This window comes from Solanum verrucosum, unplaced genomic scaffold (genome assembly GCF_900185275.1).
Source record: "Solanum verrucosum unplaced genomic scaffold, falcon-dt-bn FXZP01000230.1, whole genome shotgun sequence".
Classification (NCBI taxonomy): domain Eukaryota; kingdom Viridiplantae; phylum Streptophyta; class Magnoliopsida; order Solanales; family Solanaceae; genus Solanum; species Solanum verrucosum.
In genome coordinates, this window is record NW_026019954.1 from 2,438,428 (window position 1) to 2,462,117 (window position 23,690).

At 30.5% G+C, this 23,690-nt stretch overlaps 2 protein-coding genes across 3 annotated transcripts; one reads left to right on the plus strand and one right to left on the minus strand.

The window, feature by feature from the left end:
• Nucleotides 1-1,119: 1,119 nt before the first annotated feature.
• On the plus strand, nt 1,120-6,334 carry LOC125814231 (uncharacterized). The gene is made up of 6 exons (XM_049493690.1): nt 1,120-1,245; nt 3,132-3,256; nt 3,332-3,508; nt 3,942-4,040; nt 4,393-4,635; nt 5,821-6,334. Exons 2-6 carry the CDS (start codon nt 3,182-3,184, stop codon nt 6,217-6,219), a joined length of 993 nt encoding a protein of 330 aa, XP_049349647.1. The 5' UTR covers nt 1,120-1,245; nt 3,132-3,181; the 3' UTR covers nt 6,220-6,334.
• A 699-nt stretch (nt 6,335-7,033) lies between these two features.
• On the minus strand, nt 7,034-10,687 carry LOC125814196 (2,3-bisphosphoglycerate-dependent phosphoglycerate mutase 1-like). 2 transcript variants are annotated; one of them, XM_049493651.1, is made up of 9 exons: nt 10,324-10,687; nt 9,476-9,747; nt 9,042-9,265; nt 8,676-8,794; nt 8,430-8,586; nt 8,243-8,344; nt 8,034-8,153; nt 7,408-7,461; nt 7,034-7,326 (listed from the first exon to the last, which is right to left on the minus strand). In XM_049493651.1, the coding sequence occupies exons 2-8, from the start codon at nt 9,744-9,746 to the stop codon at nt 7,417-7,419; spliced, it is 1,038 nt and encodes a 345-aa protein (XP_049349608.1). In that variant the 5' UTR covers nt 9,747; nt 10,324-10,687; the 3' UTR covers nt 7,034-7,326; nt 7,408-7,416. The 2 variants fall into 2 exon arrangements, with proteins under 2 accessions (XP_049349608.1, XP_049349609.1); XM_049493652.1 differs by lacking the exon at nt 10,324-10,687 and adding an exon at nt 10,245-10,283 and having other exon boundaries at nt 7,086-7,326.
• Nucleotides 10,688-23,690: the final 13,003 nt, after the last annotated feature.

Consider the following 23,690-nt stretch of genomic DNA (forward strand, 5'->3'; position numbering starts at 1 on the left):
GGGATACATACCACTAGAGTTGTTCATAGTTATGGTTAAAAAACTAAATTGAATTGCAATTCGAATTAAACTGATTAAAAAAATCGATATTTGGTTTGATATGGTTAGGTTTGGTTTTACATTTTGAAAAATCGATACTATTTGGTTTGGTTTTGATTTTACTAAAAAATAACTGCAAAAATAACCAAACTAAATGGATAAATTAGATATATAAATTTTATAATTATTTATATATTATTCATAAATAAAATATAAATATTTTGTTAAATTTCAAGTAACTTAAGTCGTTAACTTTACCATTTTCTCAAGCCCAACACGTAAATTTTAGTCCATCTAATACAATCATAAGTCCAAGTCCATCAAAATTCATTACTTTAGTCTTTACCTACCATACATTTCATAAGATAGTTACAACTACTCTTAATTGAATCACTTTGTTCTTGTAATGATAACTTTAGTAGTATTGTTTAATTGAACCAACAATAGATTTTCAGTGGATTGTTCATGTACTAGGTGTTTGTGTCTATCAAGATATGTATGTCCTCAAAAATTTATTACTTTCAAATTGGAAAAACTAAACCAAACCGTTAATAACCAAACCCACGGTTATTTTTTTTCATTTGATTTGGTTTGATTTTAGAAATTTAAAAAACGGACTAGATTGGTTTGGTTTTGGTTTTAACCAATAACCAATCCAAATCGAACCACGAACACCCCTACATACCACGTACTATATCGATATGAGCTTTTTGATATTCTAATTTTTGATATTATGATATTTTATACGAATTTTATGAAAAACAAACTTTAAAATGCGACATAACAACAATTAAATATATTGAATAAAATTCACTAAATAAATTTAAAAAGAATAGAATAATAGTAAGTAGACAACTTGACGAACTGAAAAAAGGCTTTGAGGGACCAAAAGTAAATTACCTTACCTGCTTGCTGATTCAGGATTTTACGATTTTGACCATTTTGTCCTTTATCGTCACCAGGTGGGACCATCTTCAGATTTTTCTCACATGCTGAGTTCTATTCATAAATCTAAATTATAATATAATATGAGGATTATTTCCCATCATATATATGTTTGTTTAATCTCTGCCAAAAACTGTATAATGTATAATGACCTCTCTAATATCTGCCAAAAACTGATCTTCTTCCAGTGGATTCTGGTTCTTCATCATTGAGGAGATCTTCTTGAACTTTATCCAATTCTTCAAATTTACAGTTACCCAGGTAACAACTACTCAATTCTCTTCTGGGTTTTTTATATTTTTGAAAATGACTTCTGGGTTTTTTGATGCCTGTTTATTGAATTCTGTGATCACTACAACTATAGGAATCTTGATTTCTGGATTTTAGAAATCATGAGTTAGTTGATTGGACTTAAAATTATGTTAAAACCCCATAAAGAGGGTAACTTGTTGATGTTTGCACTGTATACTGGAAAGTTTGTGCAATTGGAAGTTTTCAATTGCAAGGTTTGGTCTTGGTTGTGTAAATCTCAGGCTACGTCAAGAATGTAAGAAAAGCAAAGTGGTGGTGTTTTTTTTTTTTTTTTTTTGGTAGAAAAAGTGAAGTGCTGTTTTTTTGGGAATAAGAGTGACTGAAATGAGGATGTGCACTTCAAATATTACCTCCGGACATGGCAGCTTCACCTAAAGTTGCTACTCGTGTTTGAGCGAACTGATTTAATGGATGATGATTGATGACTATCATTTCATCAATAACAAGTTCCTTAGTGATAGTAGAAATGAAGAAGAGCTTGATAGATTCTAAATGTTGTTTCTGATCTCTTGCAGCTAAACCATTAATCTAGGTTTATATTGTTCCTTAACAACTTAGTGGACATTGCAATATTTTGATGTTTACATTTACCTGTTGCGCCGTCTGGGAATGTGAACAGGAAATCATGTTAGGCATTAACACATTTTTCCTCCTCAAAGCTTCTCTTAGTTTGAATCTTGACTTTTCAATCTGGTAATTTGAAGATTTTATACCAAACGTATTGCTCTGTAGAGTTTTTATCCGTCAAATATCTTGTATGACATAGCATGTGATGCCTAAATGGCTTAATGACATATTTGACAATTGAAAGGGGAGTGCTAAACTTGTGGTGGTGGTGTCTAGTATAAAGTGTTGATCAAGGAAGTGTGGGTAAAGAGAATGTTTTATTATCATTTTCTAGTTAGAACTTAGAATGTCATCAGCTTTGACTTTGGACTTCATATATCAATATCAGAAGATTTGTTGCAAACTGCTGGTGAGTTCCACGTTGAGGTGCTAATGTACTGGTAGAGGAACTAGAATCTTTAATGTGATATATCATAAGATATTATGATGAAGATACATAATGAGTTTTTTCATGCTTTTTAACATGGCTTACTAGTTTAAGGGCTAAACATTCAAAATATTCAAATTCCGATGTTAGTTCAATGGAAGCTAACAAATGAAAACATGTTAAGGCTAGTAGTAAGATGATAAATGAGGTTATACAAAGAAATTGTGGTCACTGCTAGGCGATTATGCCTTCCCCTGCATGAGTCCCATGAACGAATGAAGGCTGATTAGGTTTTGTCATCTACTATATAGTGCTCAATAGATATCCTGGTTACACAAGTCGCAAACAACAGACAGCAAGTTTCTTGTTAGCATTATAAAAGGAAAAACAGATACGAGGAATGTTTTGTAAATGTGATTTGAACTTCGTGCAACTAATGTCATTTCTTATATGATCCTAACTTCAAGGTTTATGTTCAGAATTTGCAATCCCACACAGTTGCTAATACGGGGAGGTATTTCTTCATATTCATATCTTGCCAAAGTTCATCACTCTAACGGGGAAATGGTTCTCTTCTCCTTTATGTCCTAGACAACAAAGGGCTGCCTGAATAAATAATTATATGGGCTTTTATTTATTTTTGTTTTTTGATCTTAAAAAGATTTTGATAAGACAATGAAAAAGTTGCAACTATTTTCTGCTACATTTATGAGGGGAGGGGTTCCTTTCAATTCTTGGCTCTTGCTTGAGTTGTGTTTTTTCTGATCCGTGGTTATAGCTGTGTTCTTGTCAGGCTGCACTATTACAATGAAACTTTACTTTGTAGTCATTTTCATTACAGTGTGCAGTGGTTGAACTGTTTTGATTACACCAGTAAAGTTCCCTGAAACTATGAGTACTGGTCCAACAAAATCTACGCCAAATGGCTTTGAGAATTCTTTGAGACCGGAAGAAGAACAGAACAAGGTATCTCAATTTGTAAAGTTCCGTTCATGGTTTTAAGCTGGATTGTGCTAATAAACAGTACTTTATTTCTAACAGATTGATGAGATGAGAAAGTTGATTGGGCCGCTTTCAGGTAAGTTGGCCCTTTATTGTTCTGATGCATCCATTTCAAGATATTTAGCAGCTCAAAGCTGGAATGTGAAGAAGGCAGCTAAGATGCTTAAAGCATCCCTGAAGTGGAGACTGGATTTCATGCCTGAAGAAATTCGCTGGGTACTGTTACAGAACCCCCCCCTCTCTCTGTCATGTTCTTTTTTACCATCTTCAAAAGTGTCTAGATGCTCGTTTGACACTTATTTCTTGATGAACTTTTGGAACCTGCATTTATGGGTCTTTCTTTCTTTTTCTTGTCCTTTTCTGTTTTGTGGAGGAGAAAGAATGATGCTTTTATTAATTAAAATTAACTTCTTTTGAGATTTACACCTCCTCAATCGGTAGACCTTTGGCATGATCTGCTTCATAATTATTATTTATCGGTGACATTTTTTTTCCGATAAATTGTTTTGTGCATTACCTCAGTCTGTATCTGCAGGATTGTAACCTTGAAACGTGATAGTAGTATTTGTACTGATCATGTTGATAATAGTATCCTCTGTTCTTTCTGGCTATTTTTTAATTCTTTTTAAAAAGCATTTCTTTGATACAGGATGATGTGGCTAGTGAAGCAGAAACAGGCAAAATTTATAGGTCAAACTATAAAGACAAGCATGGGAGGCCAGTTCTTGTCATGAGACCTCGTTGCCAGGTAGGTTTCAGTTTTGCTTTTTCTTTCTTGGGTAAAATAGTGTGTTACAATCATATCGCGTATGATTTTCTAATCCAATTGGTTAATTGAGATAATAATTGCAAGGAAAATGAACATTTAAAACCATTTAAACTCAGTTATATAGGCCTCAAAGCTACAATGTCTGTATCATTCTTTTTGTGCTATTTATATTACCTCTATTTCATGAACTTGATTCAAATTGATTATGCTCGTCTGTCTGTCAGCAACTAAGAAATGTACTTCAAAAACTGCATTAATAAGTTATACTGATTAATGTTTGGCTACAAGGAACTAACACAAGCTTGATAACATTTTGAGTCTCTCCTTGCAGAACACTAAGTCTGTAGAAGGACAGATGAAGTATTTAGTATATTGCATGGAAAACGCAGTTGTAAATCTCCCAGAAGACCAGGAACAGATGATCTGGTTGGTTGATTTTCATGGATACACTCTGTCAAATTTCTCAATCAAGGTGACAAAAGAAACGGCTCATATTTTGCAAGACTATTATCCTGAAAGACTGGGGATAGCTATTTTATATGATGCACCCAAAATATTTGAACCATTTTGGAAGGTAATTTGCCCTCAAACTTGTTTAAGTTAGCAGTTGTTAATTTTGTGAATGTTACACTACAGGATTCTACTTCTTTATAATGTGAATTTTGATTATAATCATTGGCATGGACTGTGACCTCCAATGTTAATATTGAAACAAAAGATCATCTTGACAATAAGAGATTTCCTGACACCAGATAAAAGGATATCTTTTGGTATCTTAAGATTGCAGCAGTGAGGCTCACTGTCAGGTAAATGCCAAAGAAAAATGTTCATGCATGGGGTTGTCATGAGAATTGCATAACTGATGACATGGTCAATTGGTGTTTGCAATTGGTATATGAGCTGTATCACTTTTTAATACTCCTCTATCAGTCTTCTGTAGGCCTAGTCCTTTACTCTGGGTCTATGAGTTTGCTGGTAGCTTGTTATCATGCAGACTGGGATTAGCTTTGTTTACCTAAACTGAGCCAAAGTTGTAGTTACTTCTGGCTTTCTGGGACTCCAAGACATTGTCTGCATGTCTTGCATAGTTGTAATTACTTTTTAGAAATTCAGTCGTGCGTAAGATGGCTGATGGATTTTGGTGCAAACAATGGCTTTCCCAAAGGACAGAAATGCTGAAACTTTGAAGGCTAGTGTCTGCAGTAGAAAACTTAATTCATGTATTGCGATGCATGGAATAGAGTCAGAAGAAAGAGGACAATGTTGTCAATCAGATGATCATGGACTTCTATTTTCACGAAATCTAAACACACACTGAAACAGAGAAACTATAAAAAGTTAAGTGAGGAAAGAACGGCATGTGAGAACTGAATCAGGGCTTTTGATGAAAGCTAGTTTTACTTGATCAAGAAAAAATAACTGGATAAAGATAAGAGGCCTTCTGAAGAAAAGAAAGAACAGAGGAACCAGGATTGTTGACAGATGAATAATAAAAGCAGGAAAGTATGAGTTATGTATTAATTACTTATCCTCCCCCAAGATTTGGTTGGGTTATTTAGCAACCATTAGAGCGAAAATATATTCCTGCTTTAATTTTAAGCATTCAAGTTGCTGCATTACTTAAGGTTACATTTGCTTTATTCCAAAGGATTCCCTTTGGAGTCTGTTTTCTCAAATATTAAGATGACACATCCCTTATTTGCAGCATCTCCATTTGATTACCAGGCAACCAATTATTTTATTTATCTAAATGGTGCAGCTAGCAAAGCCTTTTTTGGACCCAAAGACTGCGAGCAAAGTCCAATTTATGTACTCAGATGACCCCAAAAGCAAGAAAATGATGGAAGAACTGTTTGACATGAGTCTGGTGGAGTCTGCATTTGGCGGAGGTGATAAGGCTGATTTTGATGTCAATAAATATGCTGAGAGGATGAGAGAAGATGATAAAAAGTTGTCTGCTTTCTGGAAGAAAGATGATAATTCTGCATCAAATGCACAACCAACTGTGACAGCTGATCCCTCTTTAGAGCCAACAAATTCTGATTCTGATTCTGAAGTCTTAGATGAGAAAGTAGAGAAACCTTCTCTTGATGTTGATGAAGAGGAATTATCAATTGAAGAAACTTTGCCTGGAACTGCGAATGTTAAAGCAGTGTAACTAGATGCTCACAACATGGGCAAACTAACCATTTCTCCAAATGGTTCAGAACTGAAGTGTACTCAGCAGAGAACATTTTGATGTAATGAGTGTGATATGCTATAAAATGAATGTTGTGCCACTTTATACTAGGTAGTTCTTTTGGATGTTTTGCATGTACCAATTCTTTTAACACAAGAAAATGTGGAGACAGTAGCTTTTGCAAAATGGCAGTTCATCAAATTGCTTTTACTGATATGTGTATAGTTGATAGCAGAAGAAATGATTGAAGTAGCAGTTGGAATATTAATTTGGCAATATGAATAGTTCAATTAGTGTAAATTACTACCATTTGAACGTGGTTAACTGACAATAATATTTGATCATAATGTAAGTCTTTTCATCTCCTTAGGAATTAAAAGGATCTTTGGTTTGCCTTCTGATCTCATCAACAACCTATTTCTTAATTCTTGGTTTAATAGTAGTTCTTAATTGAAATATATTTTCTTATGGGAACATAACATGTGAAGAGGTTGTCAAATATCTAGAATTTGTTTATCCAAGATAAGAATTCATGTATAAGTTTTTTGTATGTCTTAAAGTGAAACCTGACAGGGATGGCTATTTCATATTTCGTGCTCATTTTGTCATTGTCCTGTTGATGTGTTGGGTTCGGGAGGAAAAAAAATAATTCCTAAAGTGATATAGCTTTCAATTAAAGTATCTTTCTGAGTAAACTATTTTGTGTTACAAACTTAAAATAAAAATTGAAGATCAACATGCAACGCACATTCAAAGAAAATAGCATAATGTAAATGGAACCACATAGCTAGCTGAGAAAAGAAACCCCATGCATATTCTACATTGTCTTATTTATAAGCTGTATAGATGAACAAAAACACTAGTAGGCTCATTGTCTTTAATCTGTCTACTCATACTGATCAAAACCAACATATTCTACATTACAATTCACATATAGAACAACATTTATGAAAGGCTAAAAGTGTTGAGTTTGTTTGGCCTATCTATGTGAAGACTACATTAAACGAAAAAACAAATCACTCCCATTTGTAAGAGAAACTAGTCTTCAAGAGGCATATCAAATCTACTTCAACTGAAAGCAAACCCCTGCACAAACCATGAGATAATTAGATTCAAGAATCATAGCAGGTGGTTTTCAAGGAATAGAACACCAGTAAATCGCCATACCTTGTCATGTTACTCAAACATATCATCTAGCTTTTGTCTGTACTGAGCCAATTTCTGTGATTATGAAAAAGAAAGGAGTACTTGGTCATACAAAGATAATCAATTAGCTATTATCGGTGAAATGCTAAAATGCAGGACTTTAACAAATGTAAACACTATTTGCTTTGCATTTTACTATGTTCCTTTTTGACTTATTTCTTCTGTACCCTATGCCTGACTGAAGAATATCTCAATTAATGTTGGAGAGGTGAGAACCTGAGGATTCTTACTCAGACAACTTAAATCAAATGAAACTCCAAAGTATAGAAGCAAGCACCGCTGTTTGGCCTTTGTTAGAGGTAGCAGCAACCTAATTTTCCGATTCTTAACTATATGATTACACAGCTTCATACTTGTTTAGCAAACTATATGAAGTTCAAAACTTTGTGCTATAACCCAATTGTAATGCCCAATAATAACCTCTGCATGTTCAAAGCTATTTTTCTTAATCGTTCCCTTAAGCAAATTAACCAGTTGATCAACATGATTCTTTCAGGGTCACTTTCATCTAACTCTTCGTCAAACAAGAATGTGACGTCTGCACAAAGATGAAACGACTTCAAACATAACTTTGAGAATTTGCATACCTTCGTATAAGCATAGACTGTTGCCTCAGTTGGGGCTGGAGGACTTCCTCTGCGAATAAACCTTCCTTCTTTGAATATGTAAAGCATGGGGATTCCAGTGGCAAGCTCCAAACTTATAACCTGATAAGAAGAGTTTCAATTCATAATGTTTCCTAACAGGACAAGACAAAAAAAAAATGCAAGAGATTCCAATAAGTTTGAAATTCCACCTCTTGGGATGTTAGCTTGTCAAGATACATAATGATGGACCTCAATGAGTTCCCATGGGCTGCAATCATTATATTTTTTCCACTTGCCAGTTGGGGTTCAATCTGCAACATTACAGCAACAATGTCATTTCATAAAACCTAAAACAGGATTGATAATATGATGGAACAGAAATATGCTTCAGCTTACGTGCTCTGTGAAGTAGGCAACAGCTCTCTCTGCACACATTTCCAAACTTTCTCCGTTCGGAGGAGGAATATCATAGCTACGACGCCACTCATGAACCTGCTCACTTCCATATTTATCAGCTGTTTCCTGCTTATTAAGACCTTGTAATTCCCCATACCTACAAAATAGCAAAGTCATACATCAGAACCATCAACTGATATATAAAGATCTAGGAAAAATAACCTTGGAAGGAGAAGATGTTTTTACATTCTCTCATTTAGTTGCCAAGCTGTTACAACTGGTATACATTGCATGTTGGTATCTTCACTAAAGATCTGACTCCAAGCTCCTGCTTGTTCACTCTCTTCATGAATGATAGTTGGCACCTAAAATTGACATGAAAGTGGCAATGATAAATATTTTAGGCTACCAATACACTTCAGGGCAGAAGGATAAACCAAACTGAAAGGAGTCTACTGGAGTTTGAAAGCATGTATAGGCAAACGCACTAGGCTTCGAATCAAACCATAATATTTCTATCTATTATGATACAGTTTCCCCCAAACACATCTTACCCTTGTGAAATGAAAGTAAGAAAAGTCCAAATGTTACAAGCTTTAACCACAAAATTACCTTCTTGCGGCGGTGCTGAGTCATGGCAAGCATGGCAGTCATTTGAGCACGAATCAAAGCAGAAGTATAGATCATGTCGACAGGTATATTACTAATTCGTTTCCCAGCTTCAACGGCCTCTTCCACACCCTTTGTAGTTAAAGGCACATCTACACAACCAGTGAACAAGTTTTTTTCGTTCCACATAGACTCACCGTGTCTAATCAGGATCAAAGCAGCTTCACCTGAAGGGAAAAGAGGAATATGGGAATCAGATGTGGTGCTGCAGAGTAGCTTAAAACAATCATATAATTTATCCCATGAAAATCATTTCCAGGAAGGGGAACAATTACTTCTTAATGTGATAATGAAAGAAATGATCACAGATTCTTCTTATCTTATGCTGTGCGTATGATTATTTTGAAAATAACAGTTCAAGAGATGGACTATCATACTTGTTTTCTTGTTGGAGTCACTGGTGGTGGCACTTGATGGTGCTGAAGCTTCATCAAACACCGTAGCCTGAGAAGCAGAGGCTTGAATTACACAAGTACTTCTCTTTCTAGAACAAAAACTTCCTCCTCTCAACAATCCCACATCAACCTTGAAACCCTTGGACACTGATCTAAAGGAAACATGCCCATAATCAGGACACAATCCAGAGTTACCATTATTTCTACAAGACTGAAGAGTCCCAACCGATTGGTAAAGTGTCGTTGCAGCCATTCTGAGATCAGAGAAACCATAATTGTCAATGAAAAGTTCATGCAAATCAAAAACAGCAACATTTCAAGTTTTCAACTAGTAAAGATGTAACAAGAAAGTAAAACACAGTTACTCAGAGAAACAGAGAACTAATTCTTGAGTTCCAATAGTTCAACACAAAATGTTGCCCTCTTTCATAGGAACAATTTCTACATCAAGATGAAAATGAATGTGCAATAAACACAAACAATGCCAAAAGGAAAAGCATAGAGCAAAATCCCATCAATTGAATAACTAAGCATTACCAATAAATTTAGCAATCAAGATAGATCTAATTCAAGATTAAGAACTACGAAACCCACTGACTAACGAGTAACAAGATATGACATCGATTAAACAAAGTGGGGTTAGCCCATATCAAATCATACACACATTACACCATCAGATAAAAGCAGAAATCGTAAAAATCACAAATCAACCCATTAACATCGAACGTATCGAAATGAAAACAGAGCTCACATAACCAAGAAAAAGAAAACCCAGTTAAGATCAACACCAGAAAATGCAGAATATACAAAGAATTAATTAGAGATCGTACGCTTATTTATACAGCCAAACGATGCGAGAAGATGCTTGTGAGTTGATGAAGAAACCAAAGCAATACAAAATGGAAACGATGCTACCCAAGAAAAATCTTGTTTTCCCCCCTTTTTCTTCTCTTTCTTTTGGTGCGGTTAAATGAGGGAAAAGGAAAAAGGGTGTCGAGTTTATATCAAGAAAAAAGTTGGCGGAGAAGAAGATGTAAAAAAAAAATGCTTCACATTACATGCATCAAATGGTATAAAGATTCAGTTTTTATAGGGTAAAAAGTGTCTGACAAATCAAGATTAAGAGGGAAAATGATGGGATGCTTAGGAGAAATCGTTTTCTTGAAAAAGAAAGAAAGAAAAGCCAAGAAACTTCTCCCAGAAAGTGTGTATATGCAGTTGGCAATTGGGTGTTGAGAAGAAATGAAGAATATAATATAGTGTCTCTATATGTGGGTAGGTAATGCCTCTATGCTCATTTTGACCATCTTTTTACTCTTTTCCCATTTGAACTCCCCTTTTTTTCACTTCCTATTCCTTTTTTCTCCCTTAATCGTGACGTCTGAATCCGATTACATATATTGAATAAGTTTATTCATTAAAAACTTAGACATATGAATAACGATTTTAGGGAAGATGTTGTCATAATTGTAAAGCAATCTCTACTTTAGTTTTGATATTTGTCAACTAACAACCCTTTTGGTCAAGTTTATGCAAAGTCAAAGTACTTGTTTGTTTTAGAGTTCAAAGTATTTGGTCAAGATTAAAAAAAAAAAATCTTTTTAATATAAAAAAAAAATAGTGAAAAAAATAATTTTTTCAATAAGCATTTTTGAAAATACTGATTGAGTATGAATTGTTATTTTAATATTAGAAAAATTATTTTGCTGAACACAAATTACTACTCTTCAAAACTTTTTTTTGAAAAACACTCTTTGAAAGTTGATCCAACACAAACACTTAAAAAGTTTGACCAACGTGTACTAATTCCCTAAATAAAAAAGGAAAAATTATATTTGAATTTTCCCTTGAAATTTTGTGAGTGGAATGTGGATAGTGAATGAGGGTGAAAATATAAAATAATATTTAATCATACGTTATTATTTTATAGTTTTAAGTTATATATATTTAATATAAAAATTATTTACGCGTGAACTTCTTTGATATGCAAAATTTACACCAAATTGCTTATTATAACATGTAAATATACCATGATATGTAAAAAATTTTAACTCTTATTTTTATTATCCTAATAAGCATTTCGTAACAATGACTTTCAAATCCTAACCCCCTTTAGAAATTCTCATATACCACAAGAAAAGGGGAAGCAAATGTCTATGGGACTAATATATATCTTTATTATTAATCAATCACATTTATTTAATGTTATGGGACTATAGTGTGTATATATATTTATTTAATCGATCACATTTTAAAAAAATGTAAATAGTGAAAGGTTGAATTCAAAGTTAATAAATGGTTGTTAGTATACAACCCTTGAAGGGGTCTTAGGGACTTAACCCTTTCGAGTCTCAACAATACAACTGACTTTTAATTTTAATACAAAACATATTTATTTGGCAACTCTTCAAAAATTGGCCATTAATATCACCTAACTACTGCACGTGCCTCCTTTTAATGTCACGTGCTTATAATGTTTTGTTCAATAATATATGGCTGCTAATTCCATTTCCACCCACCTAACATACTGCACCTCTACCTTCTAGCACCAACTACCAATATACTCCGTTGGTTCCGATAATTTTGATTTTGATCTTTGTAATATATGATTTAACGTCATGTGCTTTTGGTTCTTCAAATATGTATAATAATACAAATTTAATATAACACATGATCAGTTAGACAATTGAATAGTTACTAATACTTAAAAATTGTGAATATTCATAAGTAAAGGAATCAAAAGTAAATGTATCAAGTAATTGAACTATGCTTAATCAAATATTACAAGAACCAAAATTTGAATTTATCAATAATTGAAAGATCAAAAGAGTTATTATTAACCCTTTCGATTCATGTACATGATATATCATTTTCTTTTTTAATTCGTTTAAAAATTAGTGACGAGTTCTTAAATTTAAAAATAATAATTGACTTATTTTTTTTATTTTTATCATTGATGACAAACTTTTATAGTTCATCAAATATTATGACATGTGGTTAATACTACATGTGTCCTACGTAGCATGCTATATATGACAATTCATGTCCTATGTGGTGTTCTACATGCATCATATCATGTAGAGTGTATGTGTCTACTGATTTTCAAGTTTAATTATTTTCTACTTGTACACACCCATAATTGAAAAACATAAATATCAATTAAGATTAAATTAAATGACACGTTTACGTATTAGGTAAGAATGTGATAAGGACATGAGGTAATACTAAATTTATTAATATTAAATTAAATTAAATTTATGAATACCACAAATGAGTCATAAATACAATGATGTTTTATTGTATCCACGGATTAAAATATTGAATCGCCTTTTTAATTAATTTTATATTGGATTGTTGACATCCTATCGTTTCTTCGGAGTAGATTTTTATATTGTTACTGAACTAATAGTTATTATTTATTTATATATAATTATTATATGGCAACTCAGATTATGGTCAAACCTAATAATAAGTTGGTGAGGCCAAAGAAAGATTCGGAACTCGCAAGAATATGCTTTTTAAAATTCAAACTTAGTCGACCTAATGTCTACTTCCCAAAAAGCAAAGTAAATTGGTTATACTTCATTATACTCATTATTATTTTTCGAATTAATCGCGTGGATGCAAATTAAGTTAGATTTATAAAAATAGTATTAAAGACGAGTGAATTAGGTTTGATTGGATTTTCTTTCTCTTTTGGCTAGATCAGGTAAACGAAGCAAATACCCCCTTTATATATTGGAAAAATTACAGAAATCTCACATTTTAGTTTATTTATTACCACTATCTCCTATAAGTTTTACAAATCTCCAAAATCTCTCATTTTCGCGCATTAGATTAGTGTATCTCGCACATTAGATTAATGTATCAGCGCTTATATTATTATATCTCGCGCATCAGATTAGTGTATCATGTATAAAATGTAATGTATCTTACTTAACGATTAATGTATCTCGCGCATCATATTAATGTATCAGCGCTTATATTATTGTATCCGTTTGATGAATTTCTGTAATTATAAACTTTTAAGGAATAAATTGTAATTTTTCCTTAAAAATATGTGATTGCTGTAATTTGTCCTTATATATTTGTTCATTATTTATGTGTCGAATTGATGTTAGCCCAATAGTGAGACCCGGTTTTTATCCTATACAATTATGCCCTTCATATTGACTGTGTAAGTCTTGATCTCTTAAGATTATGATATATGATGCCTGTTAACTAATTAATTTGTTATTAGGTTAAGTGAGGGAATTTTTTAAAATAGGGACGTATTTGGATCAAAGTAAAGACATATATGAGCTAAAATATTAACAAAGGAAAAATCTGATCATTTTTGCATAGGAGAGCATATTCAATTGTTGGTTATACATGAGTCATCATGTATTAAATATGAGTTTTTGGCTAATATCATTCCTGAAGTGTGACTTAAATCTAAAGTACATCCTTGTGTCATATAAGTGAACCAAAAATATCCTTGCACTATCCAAAACTTGTAAGATTCATTCTTTTGTCTATTTTTTAAGAAACTCACACCACCAACAAAAAAAAGGTGCCAAGTTGAATGAATAGTCAAGTTGGGTTATTTTTCTAATTTTTTGAAATTAAGGGTTTAAATCATATTTAGAAAAAATTTATTTAAATTATAAATATTCTTTGTAAAAGTATGGTTAAATACAACTCCAACTTCAAAAATTTCAAATAAAGTAATTATTTTTTATTTTCATAACTAAACGCCTACGTAATTTTCCTAAATTTCCAGCATTTCTGTACATTGCATAAAATGTGAATTGCATTGTATATAACGTACATACATACTTGATATTTTATTAAAGAAAATCTCTAAATAGTTGGGTGTAATATTTTTAAAATGAATTTCATTTACATAATCTTTCTAACCATCGGAACCTACTGTATAAATATTTTAAGACTTATGTATTGTTGCAAGTCAATTAACTTGATGATGCAAAACACATATAAACTGACAATACACAAAATTTAAATTCCAAAAATGAAAGATTCGAAAGATTCATTTCCGATTCATATCCTTATTCTTTTTAGGTAACTCTGATCTTCTTGTCGTGGCTAAGAGATGACCAAATAATAAAAATATTTATTGGTTCAATTAGTTTTAACAAAAATAGATTGAATGATGATTCTTGCTATTTTTTTGGATAGTATAAGGATGTTTTTTGCTCACTTAAATAATATAAAAATGTACATTAGATTTGAGTCATAGTTGAGGGATGATTTTAGCCAAAAACTATATTAAGCAGGTTCTCTTTTTTTTATTAATGCATAATTAAGGCATATTTAAGTTATGAGGAATTTACATATTATTTTATGCAAGTTAAAAGAAAAATAGCTACTCAACTTAACTTATCCGTGTAATATTAATACCTATATAACTAATCCTTACATAATTAAAAATATCTGCATAACGACCCCTTAGAGGACAATATTGTTCTATCTGAGTCAGTACTACAGCTGAGTTTTTGGACTTGTTAATTAATGTTCCATTGCTTGTTTCAGCTAAATTTTCAGGCACTAATTAACGCATAATTCACTCTTTGCAGTAAATGAAGTATGGCGATGAAGTCAATAACAGTTTCATTGAATTTATTTCTGCTGACCAACTATGCACAGGTAACAAAATGTCACATTTATAATGCAATTAACTTCAGCACACAACTAAGAATTCATACATTTATCAGGGACATTGATTTTGAGAAAAAAAAGAAAAAAAACAAGCCCGATACACTAACCTCCCATTATGCGCAAGGTTTGGGAAAAAGGACATTGATTATGTATTCTAAGTAGATAGAACTATATTTTCAAATTACCTAATCATAGCTTGTTAATTTTGGTTCCTGTATTTTATTTTTTCTATAGTGTACAAGTAATGTAAGATGTTGAAAGATGCATGCCCTTTCAAATTGGGAAAAAGTGGAAGTCCCATAAACATTAGCTCAAAGTTGCACCACTGTTTCAAATTTTAATACAGAGAAAGTCCACATCATATTAGCAATTGTTTGAATTAAGAAAGTTTGATAGCATGACACACTCAAATGCCCTAATAAAGTTTGGACTATCAAGAAATAGACATATACATCATCTATAGACTATAGGGGGACGGAGAATGGGAGAAGGGGAAGAGGCGGGTAGTTGTGTTAGTAATCGCGATTGTGTAGGCACCACGAGTTCTTTACTTTTTTGGTGGGGGTAGAGGGCTTTTGTACATTATAGCACAAGTCGTGACTACTTTATTAACCTTGATTGATGCCTGCAAAACTCTGCCTATAGGTTAATTCCCCTGTCCGCTTTTATGGCGCGACAAGGGGTTGTTACGTTACATAAGCATTTTGGATAGCAGATATCAACAAATAATCATCATATATCATCATATCATCATCATATATCATATATTACTAAAAGTGGGAACAAAAAAAAGTTGAAAGTTGAAATATCATTTTGCCCCTACACTAAATTAAAATATTATAAATATTTAGTTAATTACATGTTTAATTATTAGTGATAATCAATTATTACATTGAGTAAATGGAGAGACTTCATGTGTTCAAAGGAAGATTGTTTACTCTTCCAGATTTTAATGAAAGTTCATTGCATATATTTAATATTCTTAAAGTTGTTCTCTTTTATCTATTTTTTGTCCTTTGAAACCTTCAAATATTTAATTTAAAACTTTAATATGTCTTTTGGTATTCCTCTATTTTTATCTATATAAATTCATCTTTTAGTTTCATGAAACTCACATCCAAATTATCCTTTTCATTTTATAGTTAAAGTAGTGAAGCCATCAACATCTAAAGTATATGATATATCTACCTTAGTCTGATTATTTATCACTTTACGAAAATAAAGTGATTTTTCTATTTGATTCATGCTTTAGTTTGACTCGATGGAGAAGCCTTTTGAATTTTGATTGAATATGAGACAAGGTGTCGACAAAAACTTGGAAAATGATGTACCGATTTTGTATTTCTTTTTTCATTTATATAATGCTATGATTAAAGTGTTGAGAAGGATATGTATGTTATTTTTTTTCTTCTTTGTTTATTTTTTTATATTTATCTATTAGTCTTCTTTAATTTAATTTTCTATAAAAAGAATTATTATCATAACATTTATTTGAGATTGTTGCATTTTAGTACTCATTACACACATGTTTTCATTGAATTTTAATCGTCCTAACGAATTTATAAAATATTGCATGAGACACACGTTTGTTGCATAAATATTAAATAATAATATTTTAATTATTATAAATTGTTAGTTATTTATTATAAAGACAATGAAAGTATCATTATATTCATTTTAATAGTATTTGACCTTTCAATTTTCCATGTGACTTTTCATGTTTCCATAATTTTTTTGAAACTCCAAAGATGAAAAGTTAGATTCATTTTAGCCCTAGGCTAAATTGAACATTCTAATTAACCAAATATTAAATAAATAATATTTTAATTATTATTTGAATTGTTAATTATTTATTATAAAGACAATGAAAGAATTATTATATTTATTTTACCCCTAGGCTAAATTAAATATTAAATAATAATATTTTAATTATTATTTGAATTGTTATATTAAAAGTGGGAAGAAATTTAGGGAAAAGTTATATTATTGTTTTACCCTATATTAAATTAAAATATTATAAAATATCTAATTTATTAAAGATTCTATCTTAAATGAAGAATATCATATTAAGTTTTACAATAATATAATTAATATGTATTTGAGTATACAAACAGATCGATTAATTTACTTGCTACTGCCACTTATTTCAATACTCTAGAATGATTTATCATTTTTCCATACCAATTCAATGTTTTAAAGTTCTTTTCAACTTCTAATAGTAAGCTTTCAGAATTTTATAAATAGTCAAATCAGTGAATCATGCTAGACTAGATCCATTGATGTTCTCCTCTTCTTGGGCTGCTAATAATTATGTCAGGCAGCAAATGCAGTTAATAGCGCTACTGGCATGAACAAATGAAAAATATATATGTATATCACATCATGGACATCTCTGTTCAACATTTAGGCTGCTAACTCTACCTTTATTTTGTTTTACCTTTTAATTTTGCATTTAGTTACTTAGGTTTGATTATTATTAAGATGGTTTATGTTTCTGATTTGAAGAAGAGGAGGAAGTTGTTTTACTTCATTTGGGTTGGAGAGATCCAATTTCCTAATTCTCAGAGAGTTTCACGGAAGGATGTCTGGACGATTACAGATATTTTTGGACTTTTCCAATTTTGAATTACAATGTTATTTCTTAGATTTTTTAATTATGCATAATTAATAAAACTGGCCCTATGGGTCATATTAAACAAAAAAAAAAATCTCCTTAATCGCCCGACTTATTTATCGCAGTAACATTATGATCTGTGTCCATAGACTTAGACAAAAAGAAATTGAAAGAATAATGTCCTTAACATGGCCTAAAATTATCTTGTCGTTTTAGTTGAATAAAAGAGGTTGCAAGATTCCAAAAACTGAAACTTTCTATTTTAAGTGCTAATTTATTTTTCACTTTGAAACACTGTATTTTTTTTGTTCTCTCAATAATTATATTTTGTAATGTCATTGATGAAGTTGCATACACCTCTAATTGGTACAAATAAGTTAATGTCTAAATAGTGATTTTGATCCTTTAGAAAACATATTTTTATGTGAAAATTTTGTATTTCTCAAAAAATATAATTTGAATTGTATTTTATGCTATTATTATGTTGTTGTCTTGGCATACATAAACTTTTAAACAATTCACACAATATAATATGTGCAATGCACTTACATACTGTGAATTAGAAATTACACGATCTTGATCATGATAGAACAATTAAATTAAATATCAGAATGAAGTGAAACATACATTAAGAACATCATCTATCAGAAAGTAATTGTAATCTCGTTACACATTGTGCTTAATTAAAATATAGTTCTTCAACTTTACATGCTCAAAGATATCTAATGATTGTAAATTTAGATTTGATGTTATTTATTATACACATGTATTGATATGAAATAAATGTTTAGAAATTACCGAATTTTTAGAAGGGAATTTTATAATGGATTTCACTTTTCCCAAAATAAGTCACAAAACATTTAGAAATTACCGAATTTTTTGTACCTATTATTCTTGTTGTTCTAGGATCTTCAACCATCCTCCTCTTTCTCTTCTCTTCTACTTTAGTTTAATTTTGCTTATCTTTAATCTAATTGTAATTTTCATTCAATTTAATTGCCTTAGCTCTTAACACATGACTTCCAATTTCATTTTACTTCTTTAGCTCAGTGTCACAGACTTAGAGTCAAGTTAAGAGAGCTTTTAAGAAGGTTTTCTATATTGCCGGGAAGATTACTTACAACTTGTTAGGCTGTCTTTACAAAATAAGAGTCCCTCTATTTATACTACTTCAAGGGGGCTAAGATATAAATAAAAATTATTATACAAGTCCTTATTTATTTATTTATAATCTAGTCCCTCTTCTAGAATTCTCTATTAGTCTAGAGTATTCTAAAGCTTTCTAAAATATTCTCTAAGACATTCTAGAGTCTTCTAAGAAAAGCTCTGTTAGTCTAGAGAATTCTAAAGCTTTCTAAAATATTATCTAACGCATTTTAGAGTCTTCTAAAAAAAGATCTAGGGAATTCTAGATATTTTCACTAACTTCTCCATAACTCTAGATTCTTCCCCCTTATTTTTATGCCAAATTAATATACATGACCGTGTGATGCGTGGTTATTTTACTTAAAAATTAAATTATCAAAAAAATTACACATTTAAAGAAGATAACAACAAAAAATTAGTATGATTTATGCGAAGAGCTTTTAGTACAAACAATATTTATGTTCTAAAATCTTTATTGTAAAAATTATTAATAACAATTTTTGGTATTAAATCATTATGTTACTTTAGTTTTAAGCGAATTCATTGTACAATTTTCATATTATCCCTAATATTCTTTTTGTAAATATTGTTTGTTCTATGGTTTAATTAGTTTTCCTCGTACAGAATTTTACATGTAATAGAAATAAGGTTATATTAATTTGAATCCAAATAATAAAAAGAGATATTATTTTTAAAATATTTTGCTTATTAAAAATCTACTGAATTGTTTTTTATATAATATGTGATAAGATGCTAAAATTTCATTTCACTTTATTTTCAATATAGAATTTGAGATTATATTCAAATAATTTTATTTCCTATATGAAAATTTATTTAATTTTTTTTGTATTTTATTGTGTTGCTAGAAATTCTTTCATTATATAATTTTGTTTTTTCCTGACTTTATCTATTAAGAATTAAGTTACATGATATTATGTATTGCATGATTTCTTTATACATTATAATTCATTTTTTTAAAAAAAAAATCTTTTTCTTCAATGATATTTTTACTAACTTTTTTATTTTTTATTTTTTATTTCTTTTATAGTTCAAATAATGTCATTATTAAGCTGTGATTATATATGAAATAATTCTCTTACATATAAAAAATTGAGTTTTACCTTGAAAATTGAAATATCAACGTGATAATTTGAATTTTATTTTTATTTCAAATATGTTTTTCGAGAGTTTTTTTATTGATTAAACATTTTTATTTTTGTTGTGTTGGTTTGTTAGCATTTTAATATTAATATTTTATTATATTAATTTGCACCTTTGTCCGTTTGGCAGTATCTATACTTACTATGTGAGGTGAGCATGTAGCATGCATTTTAAGAGTTACAATCCTCACTCTTAATGTGACATTTCATCTACAGTCAGTTAGGCTTTATTGCCATTCTTCATTAGTGATAAATGTTGTAGAGAACGTTGGGAAGTTATGGTCTTTGTGCAGCATCTTCCTTTTGTCCGTTGAGTCTTTGCACGTTGGTGGCCCTTAGTTGCCCATTTTACTTCACTATTTATTCCCCATTATTCTTTGTAACATATGTAACTCCTAAGACCATTATCTTCACTATTTACTATCACATTATCTCCCTATTCATTGCTAGGAAGACTTCTTGTAGTATTAATAGTGGTGGTCTTCATTTGGTTGGGTGATACAAGAAAAATATAGAGTGAAAGAGTTAGTCAAAAAGAGAGTTCTTATTAATTGAAGGGAGGTGTTCTTTTTGTGGAGCTTTGGACTCAACTCTTGTCCAGAGTTGTTGAGTTATACTTTGTGCTAAGGCTGTTGTATCCTAGAGGGGACAAGTCAAGAAGGACTATTGTTGGACCGGTGAAAACATTTGCCGCAGTGGGATTGAATCTCCTTAAAGAGAGCGAGATATCCGCGCCTTAGCCTGAAGAGATTTATTTCTTTATTTTTATTTTCAATTGTAATTTTATATTTTTTATTAATTTGTAAGATTTTCACTAACATGTTGTTATATAGTACGATTTCGATTACATGAGGTTATTCATATAGAATGATTTTTTTGATATTTCAAAATACTTTCTCATCTCAAATTTAAATGTTTATACTTTAACATTGAAATTATGTATTTATATGTTTTTTTATTTTCTTGTTCATATCTATTGTTATTGTGCTAACCATTTGTCATGTGTTCATTTTTTTTAAAAAAATTCACTGTCCTTCTCTATTACTCATCTTCTAATATTATGTAGATAAATATATAACTTCTCACTTTCAAACTTATACGAAATTCTTATTATGCTTTTATTTTATTAATCAAAATTCTTTCATTATTTAAATTTAACAAATGTTATCAATTACTATATGAAATATAATCTCATCCAAATTAGAAAGTGCATGTAGCATATTAGCTTTTATAATTAATATTTAATAACTTTTTAGCATAACTTTTATATCAACGAAGGATGGAGAATGAGGAAATTGCATTTTTTTTAAAATAAAATAAAAATAAAAAAAGTAAAAATTTATATCAATAATTACCCAAGGTATGACGACATCTTCATTTCTAAATTATCTCAAGTCTTTCATCTTCTCCAACAATACTCATATTGATTTTATTCTTTCAAAATGAAACACCTATTGAATCGTTAAAAGAATATGAAAACAACATAAATAAGGAACGCCAACCAAATTTAAATGGTAATTGAGTTTAGTATGTATATTCATCTAATAATCTAATAAATCACTTAAAAAGAGACCATTTTAATTTAGCATAAAAATGAACAGAAAAAGGCTAAATTATGAAAAAAAGAAATATTAGATGTCATGCAAAGTATTAAATCGACGAAACAATTATCACAACAATAATTCATGTACCAACAATATTAAAAGGTGGCGTACATGGTCCACTACCATAAAATTCTTCAGAATTCCTCCATTTCTTTATCATTAGTTTCTTCTTTTTCCTCGTTGCACCGGAGAGAATGATGGTCCTTCGCCTTCAACCATAATCAAATAATTTAACATAAAATAATTAAGAAAGAGGGCATGCAATTAAGAAAGAAGACATACATACATACATACAATACACTACTATATTTCCACTCAATTTTCTTTTTTGAATGTGGTTTTTGTTACACATTTTTGAATTTATATTTTGAAGAGTTGGTTTAAGAAGATGTGGATGATAATGTAGTTAAGAGTAATATTTTTTTCACAGATATGGCTTATGAAGGTTAATTGTTTTTTAGGGATAAGGTTAATTATTATTTGAAATTTAAATTTTAAATTAATTATTTAGTATTTTGTGATGGCTAGAGCTTTCTTTTTATCTATAAAGAACGTGGTTCTGCATCTTCTTCTTCTTTTTTTTTTTTTAATTTTTATGACTGGAAGATTTTTTTATATATTATTTAATAAGGCATGTGATCGAGATGAAATTTTAAATATTAAAAAAGGAACAAATCTATCTCTTTTTCCCTATGAAGATCAACTGTTTTTAATTAATTTCTTACCAATCTATTTTTAATATTATAAAATTATGTGTATTAATTAAAAAAAAAATTACAGTTACATCACCATAATTTTTAAAATTGTTTTAAAATTATTTTCATTTAATTAAAAAATGTGTTTTTGTGGTGCTGACATGTGACACTTTTTCCTCTCTTATTATATATAGATAGAAGATAGATTTGAAGGGCAAAGTGGCTAATCATGAAATTTATATGTAAATTGAGTCAATCTAACAATGAAGTTAAAATATAGGCTCAATTTAAGTAGGCATTTGACTATATATCGTAAAAATAAAAAGATTTTTTTTTTCTCAAAGTGAAAAATACTACTTAAAAATTGGGAGTTGCCTTCGAAGAAAATGAAAAAAATTTCATGGGCAAACGAGCCCTGAGGCTATGAGAAAGTTTTCATCATATTGTAATTCTGCCTCGAGCATTACAGAAGAATAGTTTTTTTCAGTACTAGAAAGAGAAATAGATGAACGCAGATAAAATGACCATTTGTTTCTGATTATAAGTCAATTCATACTATTTGAGTTGGTGCTCTTTTCTCAACAACCCAATTTCCTCAAATCAACATAATGTACCTGTTGCAAGATACTATGGCAACAAGAATGAATCCATGCATAAATATAGTACAATACGATATATTATAAAACAATACGTAACAACCATTCAAACTAGTCGCAAGGTAAAAGAAAATTTGTAAGGCATAAATAAGTTATGTCCTAGGCTTAAGTTATGCCTCAAGGCAAAATAAACTAAGCCATGACACAAGTTATGTCCTAGAGAATAAGTGTAGTGACACAAATTATACCTGAAGGCAAAACAAATTAAGTACAAGGCATAAGTTTAGTGACCCGAGTATGTCCCAAAGTAGAAGTTCAGTGGCTCAAGTTATGCCACAAGGCAGCTTAACTTCTGTAAATAAAAGTTCTCTATAAGTCTTGTCCGGTAAATTAGAAATTATGCGTGAAGGCATCTAAAAAATTTTGCTTGCAAAGTTAGTTGTGCCCAACAAACTTAGTTCATAGTTAAAGAATACTTTGGCCCGAGAATTTTCATTAAATAAGCACAAAAATTAAACTCCACACGAAATACGGACAGTGTGCAAAAACTTGCATTTTAACTCATTTCAGCCCAAATAACTTTTCTCCCATTTTGAGCCACCCAAATTCAGTCCAATGTGCACAACGAGGGCTGGGCATAAAATATTGAAAACCGAATACCGAATCGAATAGAATTTTTTGGTGATTTGGTATTCGGTATTGGTATGGTATACAAGAGTAAAAT